The sequence below is a fragment of the Sinohyriopsis cumingii genome, chromosome 1 (assembly GCF_028554795.1).
Source record: "Sinohyriopsis cumingii isolate HCF-2022 chromosome 1, ASM2855479v2, whole genome shotgun sequence".
Taxonomy (NCBI): Eukaryota; Metazoa; Mollusca; class Bivalvia; order Unionida; family Unionidae; genus Sinohyriopsis; species Sinohyriopsis cumingii.
The window spans coordinates 176,850,001-176,876,882 of NC_142961.1; the positions used below are offsets into that span (position 1 = coordinate 176,850,001).

Consider the following 26,882-nt stretch of genomic DNA (forward strand, 5'->3'; position numbering starts at 1 on the left):
TCCATTTTGAACACAGTTTCTGTAAAGGTCAGAAACGCATTCATTCAGTATAGTTTGCAAGATAAATTTTTCCACAAGTGATAAACAACCATGCATTGATGAAATTAGTTGAGTAGCATTTGTACCAGTAAAATTTGATCTCGTACTGACTTTTTCCATCGTTGCTGGTATGAGGTACCGGTAATAGTGGAAATGCCATATCATTTCTTGTAAAATTTTGAGATGGACATTAAAAGTTGTATTTCCTTGAATTAAGCGGGTCCACATGTTACTTCGGACTGAAACTTATGCCCAACATAACGGGGTTATCTATTTTTATGGGACTGGACCAAAACACTTGACATACACAGGTCCTCGAGATAATCGAGGTTGAGATAATTTGACTCTAGTTACATTTACATGAAAGTTCTAAAATAGTATTTGTTTCTGAAAATCTATTTTTGTCATAAGCAATCAGTATTTCTTATACTTTGAAGTTGGCAGCTATGGATGTTACCCTCCAGGCCCAGCCCTTAGGTCACATGTTGGAAACTTTCAAGATCCCTACTATAGCATCTTTTTATTCACTTTCTTGGTACAAAAAAGGCAATTTTTGTATGTAACCAGCAATGGTCCCAAGGTCTTTTGTGAACCCCAGGGATCTGGTCTCTGGGTTATTATTTATAACCTGTTTATAGCTCCACCCAGAAAGTATATATTTACACTTTTTTGGCATGATAAGGGAAATTAACATGCAATTTGCATTGGTTCCTGGTTATGTCCCCACCTCTTCCCTGTAACCTTGTGTACACTTTCATTGCAGGGTAGTGCCAAGTCGCTTATGCAGTTTGCATTCATCCCTTGCAATTGATTCCTTGCTCATAGTTTGAAAATTATTTAGAAACCCACACTAAGTATGATAGAATTAAAAGCATTTAAAGGAAATTCAAGTTCATGACCATCAGACAGGTTGTAGATGGAGGCCAAAATGGGTGATGGATAGTACTCTATGTAACCCATGAATAAACAATAGACATAATTTCACAGAAATGTAAAGAAATTTGTTTTGAATGATACAATGATATAAACCTACAGGCTTCAAACAATCACATGTACATTATTATTATCATTTTAATTAATTGTCTTTTTCTTTTTTAAGTCCATATCAACTGAAAAATTGGGTGATGCATTAATCAGAATGTGTGAGGAGTTAAACAAGTACAATAAGGTATGTATCATAAATAGATCTTAATTTCTCTTTTCATATATATTCCAGAATGATAATAGGTGTCAGATAGTTTCAAATGTTGTATTGAATATTACTGGTCTTTTCCACAAATGCTTCCTTATTAATAACACAGCTAAAGTGATATCCACATTTACAACTGCTAACTAAAAATACTGTAAATATTAATTAATTGGGCACTACTTTTTACTTTCTTCATTTGGCACCAATTTTTATGGATTTCAAGGTTGCTTTAGAATGAGCCACATTTGATGCAGAACCACCCACCCTGCCTTTTCTTAATAGTACATTCGCTGCAATCAACAAAGCTCATTTCTTTTTTAATTCAGCTTTATTACTGTAATGAAATATTGTTTTTACTTGTGCTTGTTTTATTTTATCCATTTTCTAGTAAATAATAAAGTTGGATTTTGTTTTGTTTATATGCACATGTGTTCATGCATCCTGCAGTAGCTGCCAGCTTCACTCACTGGGTTAAACTGAGATGTGAGATAAGTAAAGACAGAGAGATAAAGGAAAGCATAAAGTATTTAACTTAATTAAATTAAAAGATAATTAAACAGTCTTAGAGAATTAGATTAAATGCATATTTATCTCCATCCTTCAGGTGAAAATATTTGTACAAAAAAAATTGTTGTTCATTATTCTCTGCAGTTCTAGTTGTAATCCATCTGAATGAATAATCTCCATAAATAATAAGCATTTATACTTCCATTTGAAGGTAGGAAGCTTTCCTGTTAACGTTTAAAGCCCCCCCCCCCCCATCTTGTATAAATTTATGCATTTTCAATCCAGAGATATCTTGTGTTTTCCGAGACCTTTAAAACCTAGTACCTACAAAAGAAATGAAACAACAGAATTGCTTCATTGAAATTGCAAATGTAGGCAAGGTGGAATGTTTCCATCCAACAATTTCCAGAAATCACTTAGTATATACTGTTTTTTTGCCCAAGACCAGACTAATGTGACAATATGCTGACTTTAACACTTCATTTACAGGTCATTTCAAGTAAACTGCTTTGAAATTAATAAAATTGATAAATTTTCTTCACATTGTAGGAAACTTCAATAGAAAAGGTGGCAAATTTTGTTGGCAAGAGTAGAATTACTGCAATTGACAGGGAGGAGATATTATTTCAACTCATGAGAGGATACTGTAAGTTTTCCTGTGCAAATTCATTTAATTGAAGTTCAAGAAGAGGTCCTTAATAATTAGATGCTATTCTAGTTTAAATTGAGCATTTCAAGAGATAGAAGCTGTGTTTAGCTCAACTGGATTTAAGGCCAAATGTCATTGTATCATGCATTATTTGTTATCCATCAACATTTGCTGTTTTGAACAAATGATGCGATGTCACTCCCACACTTCATTGATAACTTATACCATACATCATTGATGGCTTGCCAGTGAAGTTTTTCCTCACTTCTGCACTGTATTATTGCTAGTGGCCATTGGCTGAGATTTTTAGCTTGACTAGTATACAAACATCTGTATATATGCAGTTCAGATCTGAATACCATAATGGCTGAATACCATAATGACTGGTATACAGACATCTATATACATCTGAATACCATAATGACTGAATACCATAATGACTGGTAAACAAACATCTATATACATCTGAATACCATAATGACTGAATACCATAATGACTGGTAAACAAACATCTATATATAGGCAGTTCAGATCTGAATACCATACCATAATGGCTGAATACCATAATGACTGGTATACAAACATCTATATACATCTGAATACCATAATGACTGGTAAACAAACATCTATATATAGGCAGTTCAGATCTGAATACCATAATGACTGGTATACAGACATCTATATATATGCAGTTCAAATCTGAATACCATAATGATGGTAACTCTTGGGACACAAAAAAATAATTTTTTTATCCATATTGTCCCAAGATATCTATGCATGTAAAAAAAAAATAACATTTTTTGTGTCCCAATATTTACAAAAAGAAAATCTCGAAACAAAATTGGCAAGATTGCCATACATCACACAGCAGTGACCGTCTGTTGTTCATTTATCATGTGAGTAAAAACTTTTAAAATAGTATGATTGATTTTATGTTATCATTTTGCATGTGCATAATTTCTGATTTCTCCAACATGAAATAAAATAAAGACTTCAAAACATGGGCCACTTAGAGTTTACCAGGAGTCATGTACTTTGGTGAATAGTACTTAACAGTGCAAATTGTGCTTAGTATCACTTATATCCTAGTTTATTCCCCCTAAATATTAGATGCAGATTTTGCTTTATTCATCATGTTTACCAAATTGCATTCTTCCAGCTCACATTTTAGCAAAACGTTTGTTGCTGTTTGCTTTTTTTTTTTTTACTTTGTTCCATGCACACAATAGTTGCCAATTATATTGAAATAAGCGAGCCTACAAAGTGATGTATGAAAAGATGTACATGTTTAATTATAAGGCACATAGGCAGTATTGACATAACTGTCATATATTTATTAATTAATGATCATAATATAGGTTTAAATTCTGAATGTAAATCAACTAAAATAATCATTGGTTCATTTCAGTTTTGTGTTTCAGTTCAACACAAAATGGTAATTTTGCACACAATCGTTCCACTTTTGATTCTGGCAAGCTGGTTGTTGCGGCGTCCTTTTGTTTTTAACTGCCAGATTTGTCTTTTGTTCTCCGATAGCAGTCCAGGCTAGTTCATTGTTTAAACACTGAACTGGCTTGGGTAGCAAAGGAATTTTGTCTGGCAGCAATGTTAGTACTTGTTTGTTCTACAATACTGATCCACACCAATTAATGGTTTTCAAATTTAATGTGGATTTTGAGGGACAAGATTCTGTGAATAATAGAGGTACCAAAAAAAGATCTACCTTTACATGGGATGTTGCTTGTAATCTGCATAATTCATGAACCATTCAACATATTCTCATGCAGTTTGATGTGAGCATTATTTCAGGTACATAGATTTATCTGTATGGGTTTGTTTAAGTCATTACATTTTGGACAGATATGGCCTTTGTAAATAAATTTTATACCTTTTTTTGGGATGTTACTTATTTGGACAAGCCCTTCAAGGATGTTGCTTTCATCGTGTCATTTAGGTGAGTCTTGGCCCCAGAAAGCAGAGATATTGCCAGGCCAGGTGATTGTGATTTTCTCGCAAAGATGATTCAGAGCCACAAAATGTATAAAATCCAATGGTGGAAAGCTCACGCAAGTTTCCTGTGATTTCTGCAATTTCTTGTACCCAATGTGTGATGTTTGAATTTGTTTGTTTTATAATTAGGTTAATCAGATCATCGTTTTCACATTTCTTCCATGATTTCAATTAATCCTATATCAGTGGAGAATATTGATTTGATACAAGCACCTTTATGATTGAGATCAGTTATAGTATTGCAGAGACTATGGAGGTATTTGATTGAATTGTTTCCTGGAGGGGTATAGTATATTGATCCACAAATCAGACAAGCAGGGCATCATGTAGACATGATTTTTCTTCGTTTTAAAGCAGAATTCCACTTTTCTCCTGTCTTGAATCAGATTTTTCTTGTTATAGTCTTTTTTTTAATATCATCTCTGATCCGGTTTTTGAAAAACGGTCTGTCCTTTCCCAATCCACAAGGAGCCTTGTAAATTATTTATTCCATATATTAGTTAGCACACGAATCTCATAAAGAGTATTCTGATTGGTCAAAGGTTTTAATTCATCCAATGTATTGGAAACTGATGGCAATGGAAAAAAGAAGCATGCTTGCAAAACATGGCGTACCGAGTTGTTGAGAGAGACCATGATGCGAAAAGTTTAGATAAAGGCTTAAAAAACGTATGGAAATGGAAATGGCTGGAGTGAAAAGTCGGTGGAAATTTAGTTGGTCAGTTTATAAGAAAACTGAACACTACAGGACTGGCATTTAGTGCCCTCTACTCTATGGTAATCGTGGTTGGAAGAGTTTGGAACAGCACCTACAAAAGAAAGCTGCATACGGAAAAATTGAAGATCTCAGGGCATCTGGAAAAAGTGCAATTAATTACTATAAGAAGAAAGATTTCTTGCATGAGAGAACAGATGTAGCCCTGTCAGAAAATGTGCACTGCATATCGCCAATGCAAGCACCAGCTTGAAGGAAAAAAGCTCTCATTGAGAATTTAAAAGAAACGATTGCACATTGAACCAAAAAAGTCGGTGGTGACAAAAAGGAAGGCTAAAGAAATCTTTGTCAAAGTCGCAAAAAGAGCTCAACTGGCATAGCAACAGGTTGTGTCCATTGGAGAAAAAGACAAGTGAATGTATGGGATTATATGTATATAGTTGATTTACTAGTGTGTTTATTTGACAGATTTGTTATGAAAAGAGAGAAGTATAATATAATTGCTGCAAAAATTGAGAATTTATTGTGACTTAATTATGATATGAACACTGAAATTTGAACATTTTCATAAGTTTATTAGTTTTTTGAATGATTATTTTGGTTAATTTTATGATCAAAGTTGCATCAGGAGCAGTTTTTTTATGAGTGTAAAATACGTTTTTGGCTAGGAGCATTCGGCCCCCAGAACCCCTGGATCGGGAGCACTGCCCCCCTGAGACTCCATTGGGTAAGGACCCCCAAACCCCCCTTAAAATATTTTCAGCATTTTTTATGGAAGATGAAAATCATGTCTAATCATGGTGAAACAAAAGATAACTGATTTTGTTTGGAAAGTCAGCAAGATGCAGAGATCATCTATTAAGGACTAAACTAAGGAGGATGAAATATCTGGTTTGCTGCTAACCAAATATAGCACAGAAAGCGCTGATACAGAAATGAGAAGCATAATGTCGTTTACTACAGTTTATGCCTTGCAGAAAATTTTGGAAATCAACAGAAATATCCAAGGAACAACAAGAGTGAATTGTGGAAAATTGTATTTTGGATGTATATTCTGAAAACCTATTCCCCATCCTGTTAAGACTGATCATAATTGCAGCAGTCCTGCCTTTGTAAAAAGCTGAATGTGAAAGGTGATTCAGTTCTTGAAGCAAAATTCACACTACTCTGAGAAATAGGCTAACCACAGACCTTTGAAGCTTTTTCATTCTAAGAAGAAAATCTCAATATATCTGAGAAAGAAATGAAACAAAATAAATGGAAAAGATTTGTTCCATACATTGATGGAGTTTTTAAAGCCTGTGGGCTAACATCTGAAAGAGTAAATAAACTGTTAAATGCACAGATGTGTGTATGTGTAGTCCATTATATGATTTTCAGTTTGCAAAGGCATTTTTAATGAGCAATACAAGCCAACGAAGAATATTTTCCAGTAATGCAACAATTAGGCATGCAGATACCTTATATATTTGTTGTCTAAGAAATGACACAAAATCATTAAATGCTTGTTTTAAATTGTTTCTACAAGTCCTAATGATAATGTTGCCATCTATCAGCTACCATTCAGCATAAATTACCACCAGTCCCCCCTCCACACACCCATGATTCCCCACCTCTGGAGGAAGGTGTATGGGACCTCCCCTTAGGAAAATATCTGGCAGCATCTCCGCTGAATGGGCACCTACTTCTAATATTGGTTTTGAAAAACAAGAGCTGTGTTTAAGTCCATAATGGAAAACATTGTATTGCGTGCACCTCTTAGTGATGACCCCATTGTTATTCTAGTTTTTTTTTAAAGTATAGTCCTTAATTTTTTTGCATTCAGTGTTGTCTGTAAAGCTGCTTGACCATCAGCAGGTTTACTTATGTGGCAACCCATCCCCTGTCCAGTTATTTGAACCTTAAGATACAGGAACTTAATGTTTTTAACTTTTACCTGCATGAAAATTTCACTTTGTAGATGATTCACTTCTCCAAATTACTTATGCTAAGATAGAAAACTTTTTGTTTGGCAAAAATGCGATTTTAAAGTATTGAGTTTCATTCTAAGTCAGTGTTAGTTATTTACCTCCAACATGGATAACTCTTGCACAGTGGGTTCCAAAAACAGATCGCAATATAAGTGATGCAAGTTGCAGAGGTAGCCATGAAAGCTAATTAAGGGATAGAGGTCAACAGAGAGGTGAAAATTGAGGGGATGGGTGTGAGGATATCTCTTGGAGATTTTTAGGATAATTGCATGTGGCTGCCTGACTACTGAGCATATTTTGTCAGCGCTGGCATCAAACAAAGGTATCCATGGCTTGCCATGAAATTGAAAAGTAATTATGTATCGTTTTTGCTATTTTCTCTGCCTGGGCCTTGAGATTTGTTCCAGAAATCAGAACACTTTGTTCAAGTTGCTGTGTGAACAAGATGTATGCAGCAGCAACTAAATCCTTATTGTTTGCAGCCCAATCCTGTTTTTGTTAAAACACATCATCAGAATCAGTGTTGTGCAAGGAATCCCTAAATATCTGCTCATCCTTAGGCCAAGCTCTGAGTGTTGACTCAGCAAGTTTAAGTTAACTGCATCTTTCTTCTCCATTACAAATACAAATAAGGTTGTCATTCAGTGAGTACAAGTATGTCACCTGTTTCCAGCATTTTTCACTGATCACTATTTTGCCATATGTTCTTATTTAGAGTGTTTTGAAAAAATATTTTTTTCAAGAAAATCTAAAATAACTTGTGATTGAAACTAACAAATTTCACATCGATTTAAAATTTTTGGGTACTAAATGGCATAGGGAGGTGGGTATATTTTGAACATTTATTTTTGGGATCAGTTCATATTGCTCTTCCATGGCTGCTCTCCCCTTCTTCTGGTTCAGCAACATTGATGATAGTTCTCTGAATTATCACACAAGTTATGAACTAAATCTACAATAAATTTATTATTCTTAATCAGCTTTATTCCATTAACAGTTTTTATAAATGTACTTTATTAAATATTAATAGTTAACAGGATATAGAATGTTGTAAGATCATGCAATGTAAAACTTGTTAATCAGTTGTCAAACATGGTTCTTGTTTCACAAAAGCTTATATAGTTGTACGTAACAAAAATTTCTTCAACAAGGTTCTTTCATAGGCTTAACTAATTATAAGTAATGAAAATGATGTCTCAAAGTTTGGAAACTTTACAGTGGAAAAAAGTTCGTAAAATCCATGCAGATGAAGTATTTTGGACACTTGTCAAACAAAATTAATTAGTAATCAAAATTATGCTTTAAAATCATTATAAAATATGTTTTCATTGTAATGAAAATTTATGGAAATGTTTAATGATACTCCATTAATCCATGAAGTAAATGGACCAAATTCTTTAAGATAAAATTCTAGTTTAAAATTTTCTCATTTTGTTGCACTCTGCTAACATAAGAGAGAAAACAATTTCTTTTTCATTTTTTTTTTGGTAGGAAAAACATGGGTTCAGCATGTTTCTTGTATAATCAAATTTACAGGCATCACTTGTCTCAGAACATGAGCTAGTTTTCCAACATCGCAGCAGTATTACCATATTTTCCATCCATCAAGAAGTCAATGTGGAGTATAAGATGAAGTGAAATCAATACCTTAGCTTCATCTGTTTCACTAGTATCTTACTTATTCATGAATATTAATGTTACCTCTGGATGCTATTACAAATTATTTGGGAAATTGTAATCACTGACAAAAACATGTATGCCCCCCATTTCATTTTGGAAAGAATGGAGGAATCAGGATGATTGTAATCTGTATTGTTCAGTTACCTGATGAATGTGATCTTAATCGTATATGAAGCCACAATCATATTCCATTATCAGTTGACACCACTTGCTTTAATTACAATGTTAACTGTAACAAGAACCACACAGCCATGCAGTGATATTTACCTGCTGGTCACATACCTATACCTTTGGCCAGGTTATTCCACTTGACAGCTGTTTGAGTGCAAGATTCAACAGACAAGGTTAAATTAGTGAACCTACCAACAGGGAAATTAGGCTATCCCTAGAGAAGTGGGAAATGTAAAAAAAATTAAAGATAGTTAAACAGAAAAAAGTCACATGCAAAGAATAAGGAAAATCTGCCCTTGGCTAACATTCATTATTTGTCTAAAAGGAGAATGAGGGCGTCATTTCATGAGGTTCTTAATCCACTTGGGCTATAGAACCCATTATTGATGTGGATTAATATAGAACAAAGGGGATACCTGCATGGCTTATTACATAAAGCCATTATCAGGGTTTAAACAGTCGACTGGCATGGATTGTTGTCAGAAACCAAAGAGCAGTCCATTAATTATAATCAAAGAGGGATGTGGAAACAACAGCTTGTTAATGTGTTGACATTAAAATTTTCTTTTAAACGGAAATGCACAACTAAAATCAGATGGTTGATGATCTCTGAGCAGTCGATATCAATTCACAATTTTTAGCTATAGTATGGGCATTCTTTAGTGAATATATGACAGTATTGAGACTGCGATAATTATGTGCTTAATCTAAAAGATTTTTTAAATTTTCATTGAACATTCAAGTAGTTAATAATGTGATTGTGTATAGGATCAATTATACCAGTGTAAAAGATGTACCAGTAATCATCCAAGTGCAACAGAAAATCATGACTGGTACGTAAAGCAATTTCAATCACTATATATATATCTATATATATATTGGTTCCAAGTAAAGATGAAACCTGTTTTTCTCCATCTAGAAGTATCAACTTGTACAGTATAAAATATGGTACTTTATTTTCTCAAGGTCACATATTTGTAAAATGTCAGTTGCATTTCAAAATATATAACTCTATGAACCAGGAAACATGTGCTGTAGGAACAAATTTTTTAATGTAATTGGAGAAAATGAAAAAATCTGTGCATCTGAATCTATTTGTGAGAACTTTTCTGGCATGGAACCTGGAATAGAAAGTAAATCTTTTGAACTGAAAATATGCTAAAGAATAAATCTTTTGAACTGAAAATATGCCAAAGTGACTAAATATTTTTAATAATGGGGTGGGAATCAAGGAGTGGGGACAGGAGCACAAAATTGCATTGCATATGATGGCATTTTGTTCTTATTTTACTTTGTGTCTGTTGCAAACACCATCAGCATATCAACGTTTTTTGTGCCCCATTATTACACCATCTCTGTTGTTGCCACAAAAGGATGTGACATTTCTCAAGTGGCCAAAAAGTGAAAGTCAGATTTTTACCTGGGAATTTAACTGTGTACAGGCAATAAATTTTAAGACTCTTTCTCTGGTTCATATAAATGAACAAAGATGTTTTCTGTTTCAGTACTGAGAAATGAACATGAAAAAGCACTTGCTGTTCTTAGTCGTCTAGAAGAAGAAGAGATCCCTCCTCGAAAAAGAACACTTCGCTATCTAGCAAAGGTTCTTCAGGCTAGGGGAATACCTGTTCCTTTTGATGTGCCAGCAATTCAAGAATCCACCAAGGTAAAAAAAAACAAGCATACTTATTTTTTTTATTATTCATACACTTTAATTCAAAGCTGTACATATATAAGTATGATGCTCATGATTATAGTTATTTCTTTTCACATGTATAATTTGTTTATGTGTGAGAGAGAGGAAATTAAGCTCAGACTAAATTGTTGTTCATTGTCTGTTTGCCTGAATGAGGAGCATATTATATTATGATGTTCTATTCAGTATCGACATAATAACTTAAGTTGCTTACCATCTGCAGTTACCAAGCTTTTTGGATGGCTTGTATTTCCTAATCTTATGAATTTCAGGGTCAAAAGTTTAGGTCACCATGACTGGATGTAGGTAAACAGTTTCCACACAAAGTCTTTGTGGTTAGCTTGTACTTGGCTTAAAGAAGAACCCTGTAGAGTCAAAAGGTCAAGGTTCTGATTGAGAAGCAAAATGGTTTCCACACAATGATTTGAGTCTCTGTCATCTGCAGTTACCAAACTTTATGCAAGGCTTGCACCCAACCAGTTTGGGGCTTGGTCACTCTAACTGAAAGAATAATAATAGTTTGGACAAATAAGCTAAAATTTTCCATAAACAGCAGTTGACAAATTTTGGATGGCCGGCATTTGATGTAGGAATAACCATATTGATCATGGAGCCAAAGGCCAAAGGTTAAACCGTGACTTGAATGATAAATTGTTTCCACACATCAGCATGAGTTCTACATGACAATCCTCAGTTATACATTATGGTTGGCTTGCACTTATGGTAAAGTTTAAGGCAGGTGTGGGCAAACTACAGCCCGTGGGCCGCATGCGGCCTGCCAAGGGCTTTCATGCGGCCTACCAAGGGTTATCATGTGGCCTAGGAACAAGTCATCATTTGCACTGACTCTGTTTATGTTACTCTGTTTATCCAATAAATGTGCTTCTTTTGAAGTTTAAGTTTTCAGATATTAACAACATATTAACAACTGAAAATTAATTAGATGTTATTTAGAAAAACCTTTTGTTTTTGCTATTTCAAATATTATTTTACTTATTGAACTATGTGGTCAGAGACAAGGTGTAAATTTGTGTATGCAGCACTTGCACTGGAAAGTTTGCCGACCTCTGGTTTAAGGCTATTGATGTTTCTGCATCACATACCTGGCCTTGACTTAGTGGATGGCTTGCACTTAGAGTAAGGAAGAGGACTAATAAATTTGTGATTAAAAGGACAAAGATCAGGGTCACTGAGAGAAATAATAAAATGTGTCTTTTTAGTGTCACTTTTACATAGTGGTTTATTAAACAAGAATGGGCCTATAACGTGGCATTCTGTTTTTAATTGTTTGAGGGTGATGGAGACAAAAATCAAAAGCATTGTTGCAAGATCATTTGTGTGTGTGTGTATTTCTGAGAAAGAGATGTTTGGTTTTTTTTCTCTTCGGTAAGGAAGACAGTTTTCATTTTTACTCTGCATGGTTTTAGGCTGTTCAGGTAGTATTGACTAGCCATCCGCATTAAGTAAGTTTCAGTTTTGTAATTCCATGGTGCTGATGGTGTCGTTGATGGCAGATGTAGAAGGCCTTTTAAATTTTTTAAGGTCTTCATCTGTTGTATAACGAAGGAACTTTGCTATTAGTGCAAGGAATTGTAGATCTCACATTGTTAGCATTATTAAGAGATGGGTTGTAGACCATCCCTTCTGTATGAGCAACAGCAACTACTTTTGATTGATGTTAGAAGATATGCTTAAGGACTGAAATGTATTATTTGAAATATGCAATTGAAGCGTGCATGCGCCATAATTTATACTTTTGGTTCAGATCACATGAGCATAAACAATTTTAGATTTAATTTTATTTTATACTGTTCAATGTTAGGTCAAATTCATGTCCAATCAAGGTGCTGCAAATTTTGGTTGTCTGCCCTATGTACTACATTTGCATAACGTGCATCCTGATTTTCGACTCGGCATCTGTTGTATATCTGAAATCCTACATTTCAAAATGTGAACGAGTTGGCGCCATCTTCATTGTAAAACAGCATTTCTCCATGTTAGATGCTTCACTGGTCATCATTATTTAGATGATGTTTGATTGGTTTACTGTTCTGTTCTTTTCTGCTTGTGCTTAATACTTGTATGTGGTAATGAGAGTTAGCTCGTCACTCTGTGAAGTTTTTTTTACGCAGCTCAACTTGATATTTTGATGGACTATATTCATTCAGATTCAAGACTAAACCAAATGAGGCCTATGAGATTCATTTTGTTTTATGGCAGAGTGTATCACATTATGATACAATCAGTTGACAGAAACATTTTTATTAGTATCTGACTGATGGAAAAGGCATTAAACGGAGTATAATTAGACTATTTATCACATTATGAGCATATCACTTCTTGCACTGATGTTAGCACTGGAAGATGCAGGAACCCAAATAGATCTTTTTTTTACATTGTAGCAGTCATTGAGGGGTGGAGGTGGGGGAGATTTACTATTTTGATTACCATTAATTTGAATAGGGTTATATTTATGTGTGTACTTCATGGTATCTTGAATGAATGAATTGTTCTGACAGTATCCTGACAGCTTGCAAATCATTAACAGCAAAACAAGTTTGCAGGAGTTACGAGACACCTAAAACATATTTGTTGTATAGTCTAATTTTTAATTTAGCATGAGTTATCAGGTAAATTAACATTATTCTAGAGTAGAAATTACAAATACAGTACTACCTGTTTATCTTGAGACTCTTGGGCATGAGGTAATAATGTTGTCAAAATAAGCAAGGGAGATTTTACTTAAATGAAGATGAAACTAGTTTGAAATACACTTTTTATTGACTTTCCTTCGTGTTACCTTTTTGTAATGACCTTTGTAAAATACAGTCCATAATGAGTTAAGTATTGGACATGTCCATGAAAATCTTTGAAAACGAGTACAGGTCACATGTTAGAAAATTAATGTATCAGTCATATCCCATTAGAAAGACATAAAGATATATGAAAAATTATGGTAATCCTTTGATCTCTATCCCATTGTCAATAAACATATGGCACTAAACAATTCACTACGATATTCATTGTTGCTGGTAGTATGTAGCTGTATAGTTGTTGTTTACATGCTACATGTACATAAATTGAATTTCATTTTGGTCTGCCTGAGACACTAGATGTAATCGTCTTGCTAAGGCTACCAAGGGGATGAGGCTATTTATTGGTAAATGAAAACCAGTTGAGCAAGTGAAACTTTTTCACAGATATCTTTGCAGAATGCCCCACTTTCAACTTCCTTGACAGCCAGGTATTAAATTTAAAGAGACTAAAATTAATTTGTGTTGTATGCTTCTATTGAATACCATCATAACCATCATAAGCATAAAATTATATTTTTTTTTACAACCAAAAAAGAAAAGTTTAACAGCACAATAAGCATGGTTCGATTACCAGTCACTTTGGAAATTACCTAAGTCGATCGTTTCCATTGCTTTGTTTTTAAGTTTTGGTGCTGACTTCTTTGATGAGTGCATTCTTATTGAAGATTGTAACCAGCTTGCTTTGTTGAAGGGTGCATGCATAATTAAAGTCACCATGAAAGGACAGCTTTAGAGGACCAAACAAACACCTGTTTGTTAATATCGTGGCAACATATCTTGAAATCGACATAAGCAGACAAATTTGGCAGTAACAATAAACCATGGGCCAGAGTGTATACATTTTCATAGACTTGGGCAGCTTGTCGACATAAGAGTTTTGGATATAAATAATTGGGTAAGACTTTATTGAAAAATTGTGTTCTGATTATTCATTACTCTGCTTCACTCATAATTTGAGTCCTTATATAAATATTATCGGATGAGTTGACTGTCATGTTTGGAAAACATTTAACAATGTGATAACGTCATGACGTGTATCTATACTGATGACAGACTGCTAGATGATGTGTCCAGGAAAATATTTACTTAGCCTTGGTTAAGTCTTTGGAACAAAATCATAGTATATAATATTTGTTTCTATACAATATGCACCTAGCTGCCAACAGCACGAACCCAGATCCACCAGATAGTTGCAGACCTTACAACCCTTACGATTTTGTCATGATCATTACAAAAATTACTCTTAAAATACGGACTTGTGGCATACAAGGAAAAACTATGGAAAAATAATCTTTACCGAAAAATCCAGATAATCTATCCATCCGTGTTTGATTTGGATCTGGGTTTCGTATTTGAATTAGTGAAATTAGTCAGGGAACCAGACTAACTTTACAAAAGCACCCCAGACACTTTAAGCTGCACATATTTGTTCATGCAAGTGTCTGCATGATCAAACTGTTGATTATTAAAAAAAATTAAAATGACATCTAGAAAGTGATGCATGTTTAAGACGAAAGGGAAAATAAGCATCTAGAAAAGTGTTAATATTCACACAGAAGAATAAAAATGAATATTCAGATTCTTATATATAAAAGCTGGAAAGGACACAATTACGTTTATTGGACATCACGTGCCAATTTGAGTATGTTGCATGGTGGGAGATATGATTGCCGTCATCATGTGAAATTAAAAAGAATTTCCAAGACTTATGTCATGTTGAGATATAGCAACAAGCCATTGAGTTGCATAGGGTTTGGAACTGAAGTTTGTGCAACTGTAATAGTGGTAAATAAAGTCTACACATACTTTACAAACTTTTCAGTTAAACATAATGTTTAAGTGTCGCTGCGTGAAACTTTTAGGTACGTTTTCCAGCTTTACAATAGCAATTATTGATATTTTGTTACACCTTACTGAAAACCGGCCAATCTTACGCAAAAAAATCAGCTGCCTTACTGAAATGGACTCATCAGGGTTGGCAGGTCTGTAGTAGAGTGCTTAAACTATGAGCTAGATTACATAGCATGGACCATGATCTGCATGCAGTATGTGACAGCAGGTGTAGGTCAATATTCTTAGCAATTTTAATGCACAGTATACAGAAATTAAACTGTATAATTGCAGGATCAGGGACCGACTCAGCAGGACCAAGAACAGTCTCAAAATGAAGAAAGATGGTCTCGACAAGAACAAGTACATTCTCGACAGGTTTCGACCCCTGTCGCAGAGAGGCAGTTGCCACCTTCAGGAAAGGAATTTAAAAGCTTCAAAGGGACACTGTCTCAGGAAGCATTTGAGTTACTTGAAAAAAAGAAGTTTTCTGAAGTTATGAAGATAAAAGAAAGGTAACATCTTTTGCCTCATTGTACATTTTCTAGAATATTCTGTAAAAAATCATGATTACTCTTGTTGATACATTGTCATTTGTATGCCTCATTGTTTATTGTGTGTTATACATTTTATGCAGCTAATTAAGTTGTGTGTCATTCATACACCCTAATTGCTTTGCCACTCCTAACCAGAAAGCATAAGTCATAATAGTTGGTCCAGATTCTAGAAAAGAACAATTCACAGACTGGCAAGGCCATGAATAACATTATCAAGTAATTTTTTAAAATTAATTTTTGTTAATTTTGTCTCCATTTATTATAGATGACCCATTCATCAGTACTGTATAAAGAATGAAAAGGTGGCGCTGGTTGCCCATAATTTGCAGAATGCAGTATTAATGTACAACTTGTCTGTATGATTACGCTTAATAAAATATGACCTAGCATCAGTTATTTGCAAGATACAATATGTTACATACACAAAACAATGCAGTATAAAGGGTGTCGGTTGTAAGTGAAAAATTGTAATCGTTTAAGCTTCTGACCAAATATAGTTCCAGAAAATCTTTGTTTACTTTATTTCCTTAGGAAGCTGCTTAGGCTTAGTCGACTGACTAAAAATTAGTGGGTTGCATGTTTTATTCCTGCCCAGACCAGTCTCGGTCAGCCACTGTGGTTGTCTTTGGAAAGGCATGTTACTCTTAATTCCTTGGCATGAAAGAGTCCATGTCCTGTCCAGTCAACCAGTTAGTCCTCTAGTTGTGTTTAGAACTCATTTGAACATTGATTTTGAGACAAAATCTATATAATCTTAAGGCCAAATTTAATGGTATTACATAGAAAGGCAGACTTAACTGTAGTCACATACATGCCAACCATTACGCTTTTGGTGTAATCATTACACTTTTTTTTCATTAAATTAACGCCTTATGCATAAATATATGTCCCCCTCCTCAAAATAATAATAATTTGTTTTCTTATTTTTATTAACATCACATTAATCTTTCAGATCGTATTCTAGAAAAGATGGCTTCTACATAACTATCACATAAGAGTACGCTTGTCCAGCCTTGCATGCACTTTCCTAACAGTATTATGTTCTATTTATAGCAGCTGCCCTATTTCCAAAAAACATGCTGCTTTTACTTTCAAACTTTTATCCTCGGTTTCTATTTATAGCAGCTGTATGGCTTAGTTAGGAGAGAACAGAATGGTTTTCTAACTTTTAATCTTTGCTTACACATTTTGTTCTTCTAATTCATATCAGATACAGAACCAATCTGTAGATATTTGGTGCTAAAAGTCATTTATTCTAGTAGATGTGTGTGTTAGAGCAAAAATATTTTTCAAATAATTTCACAGATGGATTAGAAAAAGACAAAACACGATTCAAAGATGAATACATGAATTACACAATACAGCGTTCCATTCTAGGGCAGCTTCACGCCCACTGAAGGCTATGTGGAAAGGATTTTAATACTGGCCATGGTGGTAAAACAGAGTAACCTTGAATTATATTGTTTTACAAACTCCAATACTTAGGTAGCTTGTAACATCAGTTTTTTAAAGCAGAACTAATAAATGCAGAGGCATTATTTACAGAGTTCGTAATAGAACACAGAATACCCCTAGTAGTAGAAGACTACATTGGTCCTTTGTTCAAATGGATGTTTTCTGATTCCAAAATTGAAGAAAATATGTATGTGCAAGAACAAAATCATCTTATACTATTAGGTGTTTAGTATTGCAACAGACAGGAGCAGTAATTATGATGACAAACATTGCACCCAGTCGGTGTAACAGACTTTGACAACGAAAAGGGCAAAGTCAGAGTGCTTTCTTTCATTACCAGAATTAACAGTAGATTCCACTGGAGGAAACATTATTTATTTGCTTGATAATGCTTTGAATAAACATAAGTTGGCAGAACTGTATGGGTTTTTCAGCTGAAAATGCATCAGTGATGACTGGAATTCGTAAAGGAGTTGCATTCTACATTTTGAAAAATGTCTCCATCAGTGTACATATCAGGTTGTCCCTGTCATATGATGCACCTTGCTATGGGAATGGCTGCTGATAAATTAGAAGAACCCCTTAAGTATCAAGTTGGCATTCTACATGTCAGTGTACTTCATGCGGACAGAGTTGATGTGCAGTGGCACCTTATTTCTCAGCTTAAAGATCCAACCACTGGAAGATATAAATTTCCTCTTCTTTGTCAGGTTATGAAAGGAATATTGGTTCTTTACCATTCTAGTGCTGACAATGAGAGATTGTTCAGTATTGTTAACAAAAATAAAACTGAATTCAGATCCAGGCTCTGTAACCCAGCACTTAGTGCTCTTCTGGTGTGCAAAACATTCATAATCTCAGCTGCTACAAAGTGTTTTGAAATGCATTATGAGAGAGTATTTCTTTTTAAAGCTCAAAGCGCTATATATGAAAATTTGAAGCAGTAATTGATATTAAAAGACCAGAAGGGGTAAAGAAATCATTTTGTACATATGCTCGTTGAATTTTATTATGTTATATGTGGATTACTCTTTTTCTGCTCGGATTACTCTTTCTGTCCACTTGGATTACACTTTTTCCTCACCAGGGGTTGGCATGTATGTAGTCATACTCAATGTGACCCCCCCCCCCTTATGTTGATATATTTTATCTTATTCTGCATACTGAGTTAAAAGCATTTATATTTCTTTTTAAAAATCTAGTTTTAGGAATATAATGAATTAAAAACTTTTGCTGATAAGCATCTTGTTCCAGCAACACCAGTAGAACTGAAATACCTCTACATTAAACTGCTTGATATAAAAATGTTTAAGAAATTCTAGTTGTAGGGTTGGTTTTATTTGGTTTGATGTTTTTTAGCACAGCAAAACAGATTGGTTATTTAGTATTGAAACAGTTGGAGTAAAGTGACTTGTCCAAGGATACACTTCTCTGGCTGAATTGGGCTGAATCAGATCCACACCCTTTCAGCTTGGCATGCTAACCACAGTACCACCGCTGCTTTGGTCTCCATATGTTTGTTTTTTTACAAGATACAGGAGGATTCATCAGAACCATTCTACATTACAGAGCCTGCAGTGGGACCCATTATAGGCATTTGTGGAAATTTGATAATTACAAAAAGAAAATGATTACTATTAAAAGTTGTTTGTTTCAGACTTGATGCTGCAGAAGGGGCTCTGCATTCTGGAAGGGATTTCTTGCTACAATTATCCAGAGACCTTCAGGCCAATAAATTTTTTAAAGGTAAGTTGCATCGTGATTTGTGTGCATTATAATGAACATTTTCTTGCTAATTTCAAACATGGATCTAACTGCAACAACATAGATAGCTTATTCGAGTCTATGCTGTTCTTTTCAAATTGCAATATCTATCTAGCCCTGGTTTCACTTAATATTTCAAAGAGACATTCTTTAATATTTTTCTTATTATTTGGTTGGATAACAATGGAGTTTTCACTGAACAGTTATCAGGTATGAGATGCTGAAATTCTATCATAATGTCTTGACTTTAAAGATGCGAACGGTTAACTGCCCGTTAATAATAACCTGGGTAATAGTATGATCAACCGGGTACCTGTTAAAAAAAAAGTATTCCAAGTTCAGATCAAGACAGAGAATAACAATTGCAGTTCGAGACTTGTGTCATGTACGCATTTATTCATCATCACGGGGGTTTGTATGGCTGCTTAGTTTACTTGTCATACATGTATTTTATAAGAATGCAAGGGAGGACACTTCTCTCCTTTCTCATGCAACCTATTTATGAATCAACGCTGATATTTAAAGCTAGACTGTCCTAACTTCATGCCTTCCCATGGTTCATGTGCCATTTTTCTTGCGACTTAAATGCAGTGAGATCCTGATGACATTAACAAGGTCAGTACATTGTATCGACAGCAACAGTAAGTACTGATTAAGAAATATTCAACTGAATAAAATTTAAATACATATTAAAATTCAAATAAAAGAAAGCACAATATAAATGTCCGGTTTAACTAATGGCTATTTTGCTTCAAGTTTGTGGTGCTGGAGCGAGTATTAGCTATTCAAGTCAGAGCCGCTGTTCACATGTTTGTTTACTGGACTCTTTTTTTTTTTATTTTTATTTTTTATTGGTGGGAAACCCAAGGCAGATATTTTTGCAACGGCAAAGGCAACACGAAAACATGGTTACCATGTTAGGAAAAAATGAATGAAATGGACAGCTATTTTAAATTCTATTTTTCACTGAATTATTTAAATATATGGGAAATATTTTTCGATTAATAACATTGAAAAAAAATCTAATAAAAATTGACCATGTGTGTAAATATAGTAAGTTTTGCATTAATTTTACTTGAAACTGTTACAGGAAAACAGACATTCTATTTTGATACAACAGACGTAGTGGACCAGTCTAAATTGAAAATAAATGGTGCCAGATATCATTAAAAAAAATGGGCTGTATCGATGTGACTGTTGGATTTTATATGACTGAAAAATGTTAGAGGGGAGGGATGATGTTAAACTTAAAACATGTTGCACTGGACCCTCATTAAGGGACGAACCATGTCAGGTCGAGGATACTATTATAGTCATCATTTGTGGACTTTATGCTCATTCGCGAAAGTTACTCTAGACGTGTAGACTAGTTAAAGTGTTAATGCATAAATAATTTATCTATTTCCATGTATTAACTACTAATCCACATGGATTTAGCCGATTTGTGATAAAAATTTAACTGCAGATTAAGGTAAGTAGCAAAAATAAATGTACGTTGAATGCAATATGTACATTTTTCATACTGTTTTCTGTAATAATGGGATGTAATATATAGATAGCTCTTTTTATGCTCAGGTTACCCTTTTTACCACTTATATTAGTAATAAATTACACTTTTACCTCTATTTGGGGTTGGCATATCTGAACCTACAACAGAGCAGTTCAGGTTCACATTTAATACAATTACACTTTGATCAAGTACCTGGGTAACTGATTGTTATGATTGACGAATACCTGGTGGTAATTTCCAAAAAAATTTGACAGCTCTATCCACATGGTTTCCGTACACTTAAGATACATACTATTAAAGACATCATGTATTACATCACTGCTTTTTGTGTTGAATTGGACACGTGGTTTTATTCTTCTTTTAAAATTATATGAGATTTCATTTCATAAAGATTGACATTCATTTAGAGGAATGTAAAAGTTTGTTTTCATTTTTATATTCTTGTCGCTAATTAGATTGATAGATTGATTGAATAATTGATTTTGTTGCTGTAGAATGTAGAAATAAATTCACAAAGGTTAATCATTATCAATCATGAATTTAATGGGTCAAAACAATTTTTTTCCTTTGAAATGCAAATGAGAACAATATAATATTTGCAGGATGTGATGCTTTACAAATATGGTCTGATTTGCCAAACCTATCTCTCCTGACAACAAATTCGTTTTTTCCCATGTCAGTGCTAGAATCACCAAAGTTATCCATGGCTTGCCATGAAATCAGTCGTTATCCATAATTTTTGCCATTTTTTTATGCCTGGCCCTTGAGGATTGTTCTAGAGATAGGAACACCTGTTCACATTACTGTGTGCAGGGTTCCCATGCTACTGGGAAATCGGGAAAAAGCGGGGAGAAATTTTTCCCGATTGTAAAAGTCCTTGAATTGTGCAAATTTTGATGAAAGTTGGAAAAAATCCGGGAATTTTCCTCCGCAACGTGACGCCCAAAACAATTACTTAATAGAGTCGTAACTGAACTGATCGTGAGTTAAATTTACCGAGTTCTAACCAGAATATTAGGAGGTTGCAGTGTGGATCTTTTGGGTGCTTGCCATAAATATATTTGTTTACACAATCCAAACGCTCAGTGGATTAGACTCATCTAGTAAACTTTTTGTTCCACAGACAGCTCAATATCCATGTTTTTTTTATGGAAGGTATGAAAACCAGTCTAGCATCACAAGAGGCCAACATGGTGGCGTTAAAGCATAGCCGCTTAGCGGACGGGCTAGCAAGCTTAAACATTGTTAAATCAAGTTATACCTGCATGAAATCGATATGAAAATTATTTTCTCAGAAATTTCGAGAGTAATAAAATATTTATGTCTTTAATCTGCTGAAAGACGATGAAACAAATGCATTGATGAAATTTGAGCTGGTACTAGCAATTTCGATAGCATGTCGCACGAGCACACAGAATCTCACAACCGTCATGTTCAAATATTGTAGAAAAAATATTAAATGAAAATCTTATACTGGTTGCAGTAAAAAATATTTATTCCAAGACCAACTTCAGAGTTTTGAAGTATCACTTGACTACCACGTTGACATGTGCTCTCTCACATAGGTTGCATACGAAGCAGGGAACCAGACTACTCTGCTTGATGAATCAGACTGGCCAAGTTTCTTGTAGTTGTTCTTGTAATAAATATGTTGAGAATTATATGTTCTTTCTGGTTTTCACAAAAGGTATCAGACTTTCATTTATTATAATTGAAATTTTGTACAACAACATTAACAGAGTTTGTTGTTGATATCACGTGACTATTGGACTTCTGATGTCATTTGAGATTTGTGAAGTAATGGGACTGTTAACGCAAATGGCGAGTACTGGGTCAGGTTTCATCTATGCTGAGTTTCGTCTAATCTGTCAGCGGAGTAAAGACAACGATTATAATACAGTAGTCCCCCTCTTGAACGGCCCCCCTGAACAGCGGCCACCCGCTCCTTACGGCCAGAAATCCGTTGGCACCGACGAGTTTGTGTTCAAAAGTACCCCTCGCGAAAGGCCACCCGGCTAACGCAACCAGCGGCCAGCATACTAGTGCAAAATTATAAAATTTACCCCTGATAAGCGGCCGCATTCTATATGAATATGTAACCAGAACCAGTATTTTATTCATAACGTGTGTTAAGTAATCCGATTTCTGTTTCCCGATGTCATGTTTTCATTACTGAAAGAAGTGTTGAGTAAAGCACATTTACCACTAAGGTTAATATTATGAGAAGCCATTTATTCCATAAAAACCGAGACTCAAATTTTAATCCATACAAAAGGGTACGTACATGTAATCCAATTAGCCTTACTGCTGTGTTATCATAAGATGTCCGGTTTAGTCACTCTGATAATTGTTAAGATTACAATTATCGAACAGTAGTAACAGCTGAGAAGTGGCAGCATCGATGTACAATACCCAAGTCAGCAGGAAAATGGTTTAATAGCCTTTATGGCTTCCCTTAGTAAGATGCTGGGCTTGTTCAGTTTGGTAATCAATGGATATTACTACTGACAATAATTGTCAAAATTACGAATCTAGCGGCCGCGAGGTCAGATCTGCGTGATGTTAATGGTACATATCGAAGCCGTTTTGGCTTCTCTCACTTAGTTTCAAGAAATGTTTAAAAACAATAGGGTACCAGACTGCTACTAACGAATCACGTGACAAGATCACTTCCTTTAAAAACACACGGCAATTTGTTCAGATGCATACAAAATTATTTTATCAGTACTGTAGTTGGCAACATGAATAACTTACTGCAAAAGGATCAACATGTCATCGAGGAAAATACAAATTCTCAGTTTAGAGGAGAACGTGAAAGTAATTCAACTGACGGGGGGGGGGGGCGTCAAGGATCCTTGCATAAAACTAACGTTGGGAAGACTAAGATAAACAATATCGTGAAAGATAATGAAACAATTCTGCAGAAGTGGAAAGGTGAAATGGACGGAGGAAGGAAGATTGTTTGAGCCAGGAGACGTTTGTATCCTGATTTGAAAGACAAGAAAAAGCAAAAGGTTTGTCAGTTGAATTGGGATATGGCGACTTTACCGCAAGTAACGGATGGTTGCACAGGTTTCAAGTGCGACACAATATCAAGTGTGTTGTCATTAGCAGCGAATCAGCTGATGTTAATAATGAAGCTGTCGAAGGTTGGGACAAAAGACTAAACGATATATGCAGGGGATATGACAGCAAGGATATTTTTAATGTGATGAGACAGGTTTGTTTTTTTAGACTGTTACCAACAAAGTGACAGATGATGTGAACTGTAACGTAATTATAAAGACAGTTTTAAAACTATATCAATGGTTATTCATAGCATTCTTTTGAAAATGATGACAAAGTTTGTTTTACATTTATTTCACATCATGCATGTGATTTTTTAATTAAAATATTAAATATTTAAAATTAAATGTACTTGTGACTTTTTTCATATGTATTTACTATTCGCATTTGTCATCGCCCTCTAGAAAGGCCACCCGCATTATAAGGCCACTTCCCTGCTGCATTAGGGGTGGCCTTATAAGAGGGGGACTACTGTACTTGCCTTTTTTTGAGAAAATAATTTTCTTATCGATTTCATACAGGTATAAGTCGGTATAACCTAGTTTAAATCTGCTAGGCCCACTGGTAAGCTATCTTATGGTGGCAGCAGATTACAAATATTTTATTTGTAATTGCTCTGAACCCACACTCCATCCAAAATGTCCAAATTTGAAAAATGGGGTTGAAATAGTCGGCAGAAACCCAGATTAGAAAAATTCTAAATCTCTAAGCTGAACTTTGGTGTGAAACTATTACACAGCTACACGTAGCTTGAAGCATTGGTTTCAGATCTTAAATGTTACGCAGGTATCACAAGATTTCAAGCAATATATCGAGGTTTCATTTACCAATTCTGATCAAAATTTTTTCACATTCAGCTCACTGTGGCCATTTTTTTTATATTTTCATTTTAAAATATGGGATCCATACTGTACACTGCGTTATAAACAGGTTTGCAAATTATCATGGCGCGAGTTGTTGAGGAAATGTATATCTTGTGGAACAGGAAATGTAACTAGTTGTTCACTTGCATTTTAATGAGTAACATTTCTTAGTGAAATTCAGCTAGATTTGTTTGGTTGATTAACAAAAGTTTAAAAAGATGTAAGGATAAATATCCAACAAAAAGCCCCCCATGCATTTTTCTTGGTTGTTGATTTTTGCTCTCAGTGCTGCTTATTGCATTAATATCATACACATAACATGGATGTTTTCTAGATCTTGTAATATAATAGAATTGCTTGACCCCATTTTCAATAAGAGTTTTCAAGACAATTCTTTAAAAGTTATTATCAAAGACAGAATGAATGATGAACTTAACGTGAACTTGTAACTTATCAGTTATTACCAATACAACCACAAACATGTGTATAGTGTTGATAAATGCATTCACCTTCCAAAGACTCTTATATTCAGTACATACAATGAATATTGAACAATCGAAAACCAGATATACACACATACCAAAAGCCACTGAGATAAATGTTGTGATATTTTATTTGACCTTGAACAGGAATGCACAGTTTAGCTTGGTGTCGTAAGGGCATAGTTTTTCAAGCTGATACTTGCACAAGGTTCAGTGTAGATCCACTTGTATCCAACTCTGTTATAACTTGACAAGTTTGGAATTGGGATCTTGGACAATGCTGGAACCAAAGATTATAGGTAAAAGGTATAAACCTGCCCTATATTTTTAAGAAGCATAAATATAGATATACTCCAAGTATCGTAATTTTTTATCAGTTGGTGGTTGGTTGGATTTTAATGGCGTTGTGTGTGTGTGTGTGTGTATGTATATATATATATATAAATTCTTTAGAATTAAAGTTTTGAAAGGAAACGAAACAAAAATTTATGTTCATTATGTTGTTCCCACTTAGCAACATAATGCAGCAAAATAGTTAGAATTTTTATTCTGTACATTGAAATGACTTTACATGCCAATTTCTAGGAATATAATCAAACTTGTTTTGTGTGATACATTTTGTGGTTTGTCATTGCTGGATTAAACCCTGTGGAGGCCCTTAGGCAGTCAAAATCTTGGGGCCCCCGTCGCAAATTATCTCCTAATATGTTTTTAATTTTACCAACCAACAATTTTAATAAACCAGTTTTATTACATAAAACAAATATTAACAATTATTAATGTTATTAAACAAATTAACATTTTATCTTATTAAACAAAATTAATCAAATATTATTAAATGTCATGGGGCCCCTAAAAGGAGTCAGGCCCATAGGCCGGTACCTACTCTGCCGATTTGATAATCTGGCACTGGGTTTTGTACATGATCATCTTTTTTGACTTTGATGTTTTTGGAGAGTCTTGAAAGAAAAACATCTTTAGATTTAGAAAATGCACGTTTTATGATCTAAAATGTTCTTTAATTCCATTCAGTAATGGTCATATGTGAACCTTGAAAAAAGTAATTTCATCCTGGAAAATCCCTGGAAATGACCTGGAAATTTATCTTTAGAAAAGTGTGGGAAACATGACAAACAAACATATCTATGCTGACTACATTTAGCAGTCACTTCAAGGGTTAAACATTATTACCACCTGTATGAGCAGAAATCAAACACCTGTCAAGGTCAACCAATTATAATCAACATTGGTTGCTAATGATGCTAATAACACTAAGCTAATCAATTATTAAAGTATATATGCATGATCTCTTCCATAAAACACTGTCCATAAAGTTACATCTTTAATTACTTTATTTTGTTAACACAATGGCTTAAGAGATCCCCATAGATTTGAATAATGTCATCATTCCACATGTGCACCAAATGTGATCAGCTGCCCCTGGTTCAGTGCTGTTAGCAACCAAAGTTAACATTGGATGAATTTAGAGCCCATCAAAGTGCAAACATCCTAAGTAAATAGAAATTTTTAAAAAAAATGGAATCGGTCATTTTTATTAGCCTGTCTCATGTTTGAACCAACTCACACTATTAGATTTTCAATCAACGGTTCAGGGCAGCAACACAGTCCACAGAAATTGGTAGAACATGAAAATTAGTGATACTACAGTATTAAAAAATTGAATGCAAATCATAATTGGTAATTTGAAATAATTTAACAGTGGAGATTTGCCTATATGCAATGAAACTTTACCAAACCATCCCCTTTGTAACCTGACCTCCTCTGCAGAGCGGCCCCTTATTTTGACAGCAGTTACCCTTTTAATATGAATTAAACCTCTCATTGCTATAAAACAGCCAGATTGTTCGTTCCAAAAATGTTCAGTCTGGGAAAGTTGACTATGATTATTTCAT

General features: G+C 34.4%; 1 protein-coding gene across 3 annotated transcripts in view; it reads left to right on the plus strand.

Annotated features, from left to right (window-relative positions):
• The window catches only part of LOC149808447 (leucine-rich PPR motif-containing protein, mitochondrial-like), a 162,202-nt gene that overhangs the window by 108,146 nt on the left and 27,174 nt on the right, over positions 1-26,882 (plus strand). For all 3 annotated transcript variants that reach the window (XM_089977347.1, XM_089977366.1, XM_089977356.1), the window contains exons 26-30: positions 1,139-1,207; positions 2,285-2,381; positions 10,436-10,596; positions 15,567-15,787; positions 18,942-19,030. In XM_089977347.1, the coding sequence (XP_089833473.1) occupies positions 1,139-1,207; positions 2,285-2,381; positions 10,436-10,596; positions 15,567-15,787; positions 18,942-19,030 (637 nt within the window). The remainder of the gene's footprint in view (positions 1-1,138; positions 1,208-2,284; positions 2,382-10,435; positions 10,597-15,566; positions 15,788-18,941; positions 19,031-26,882) is intronic.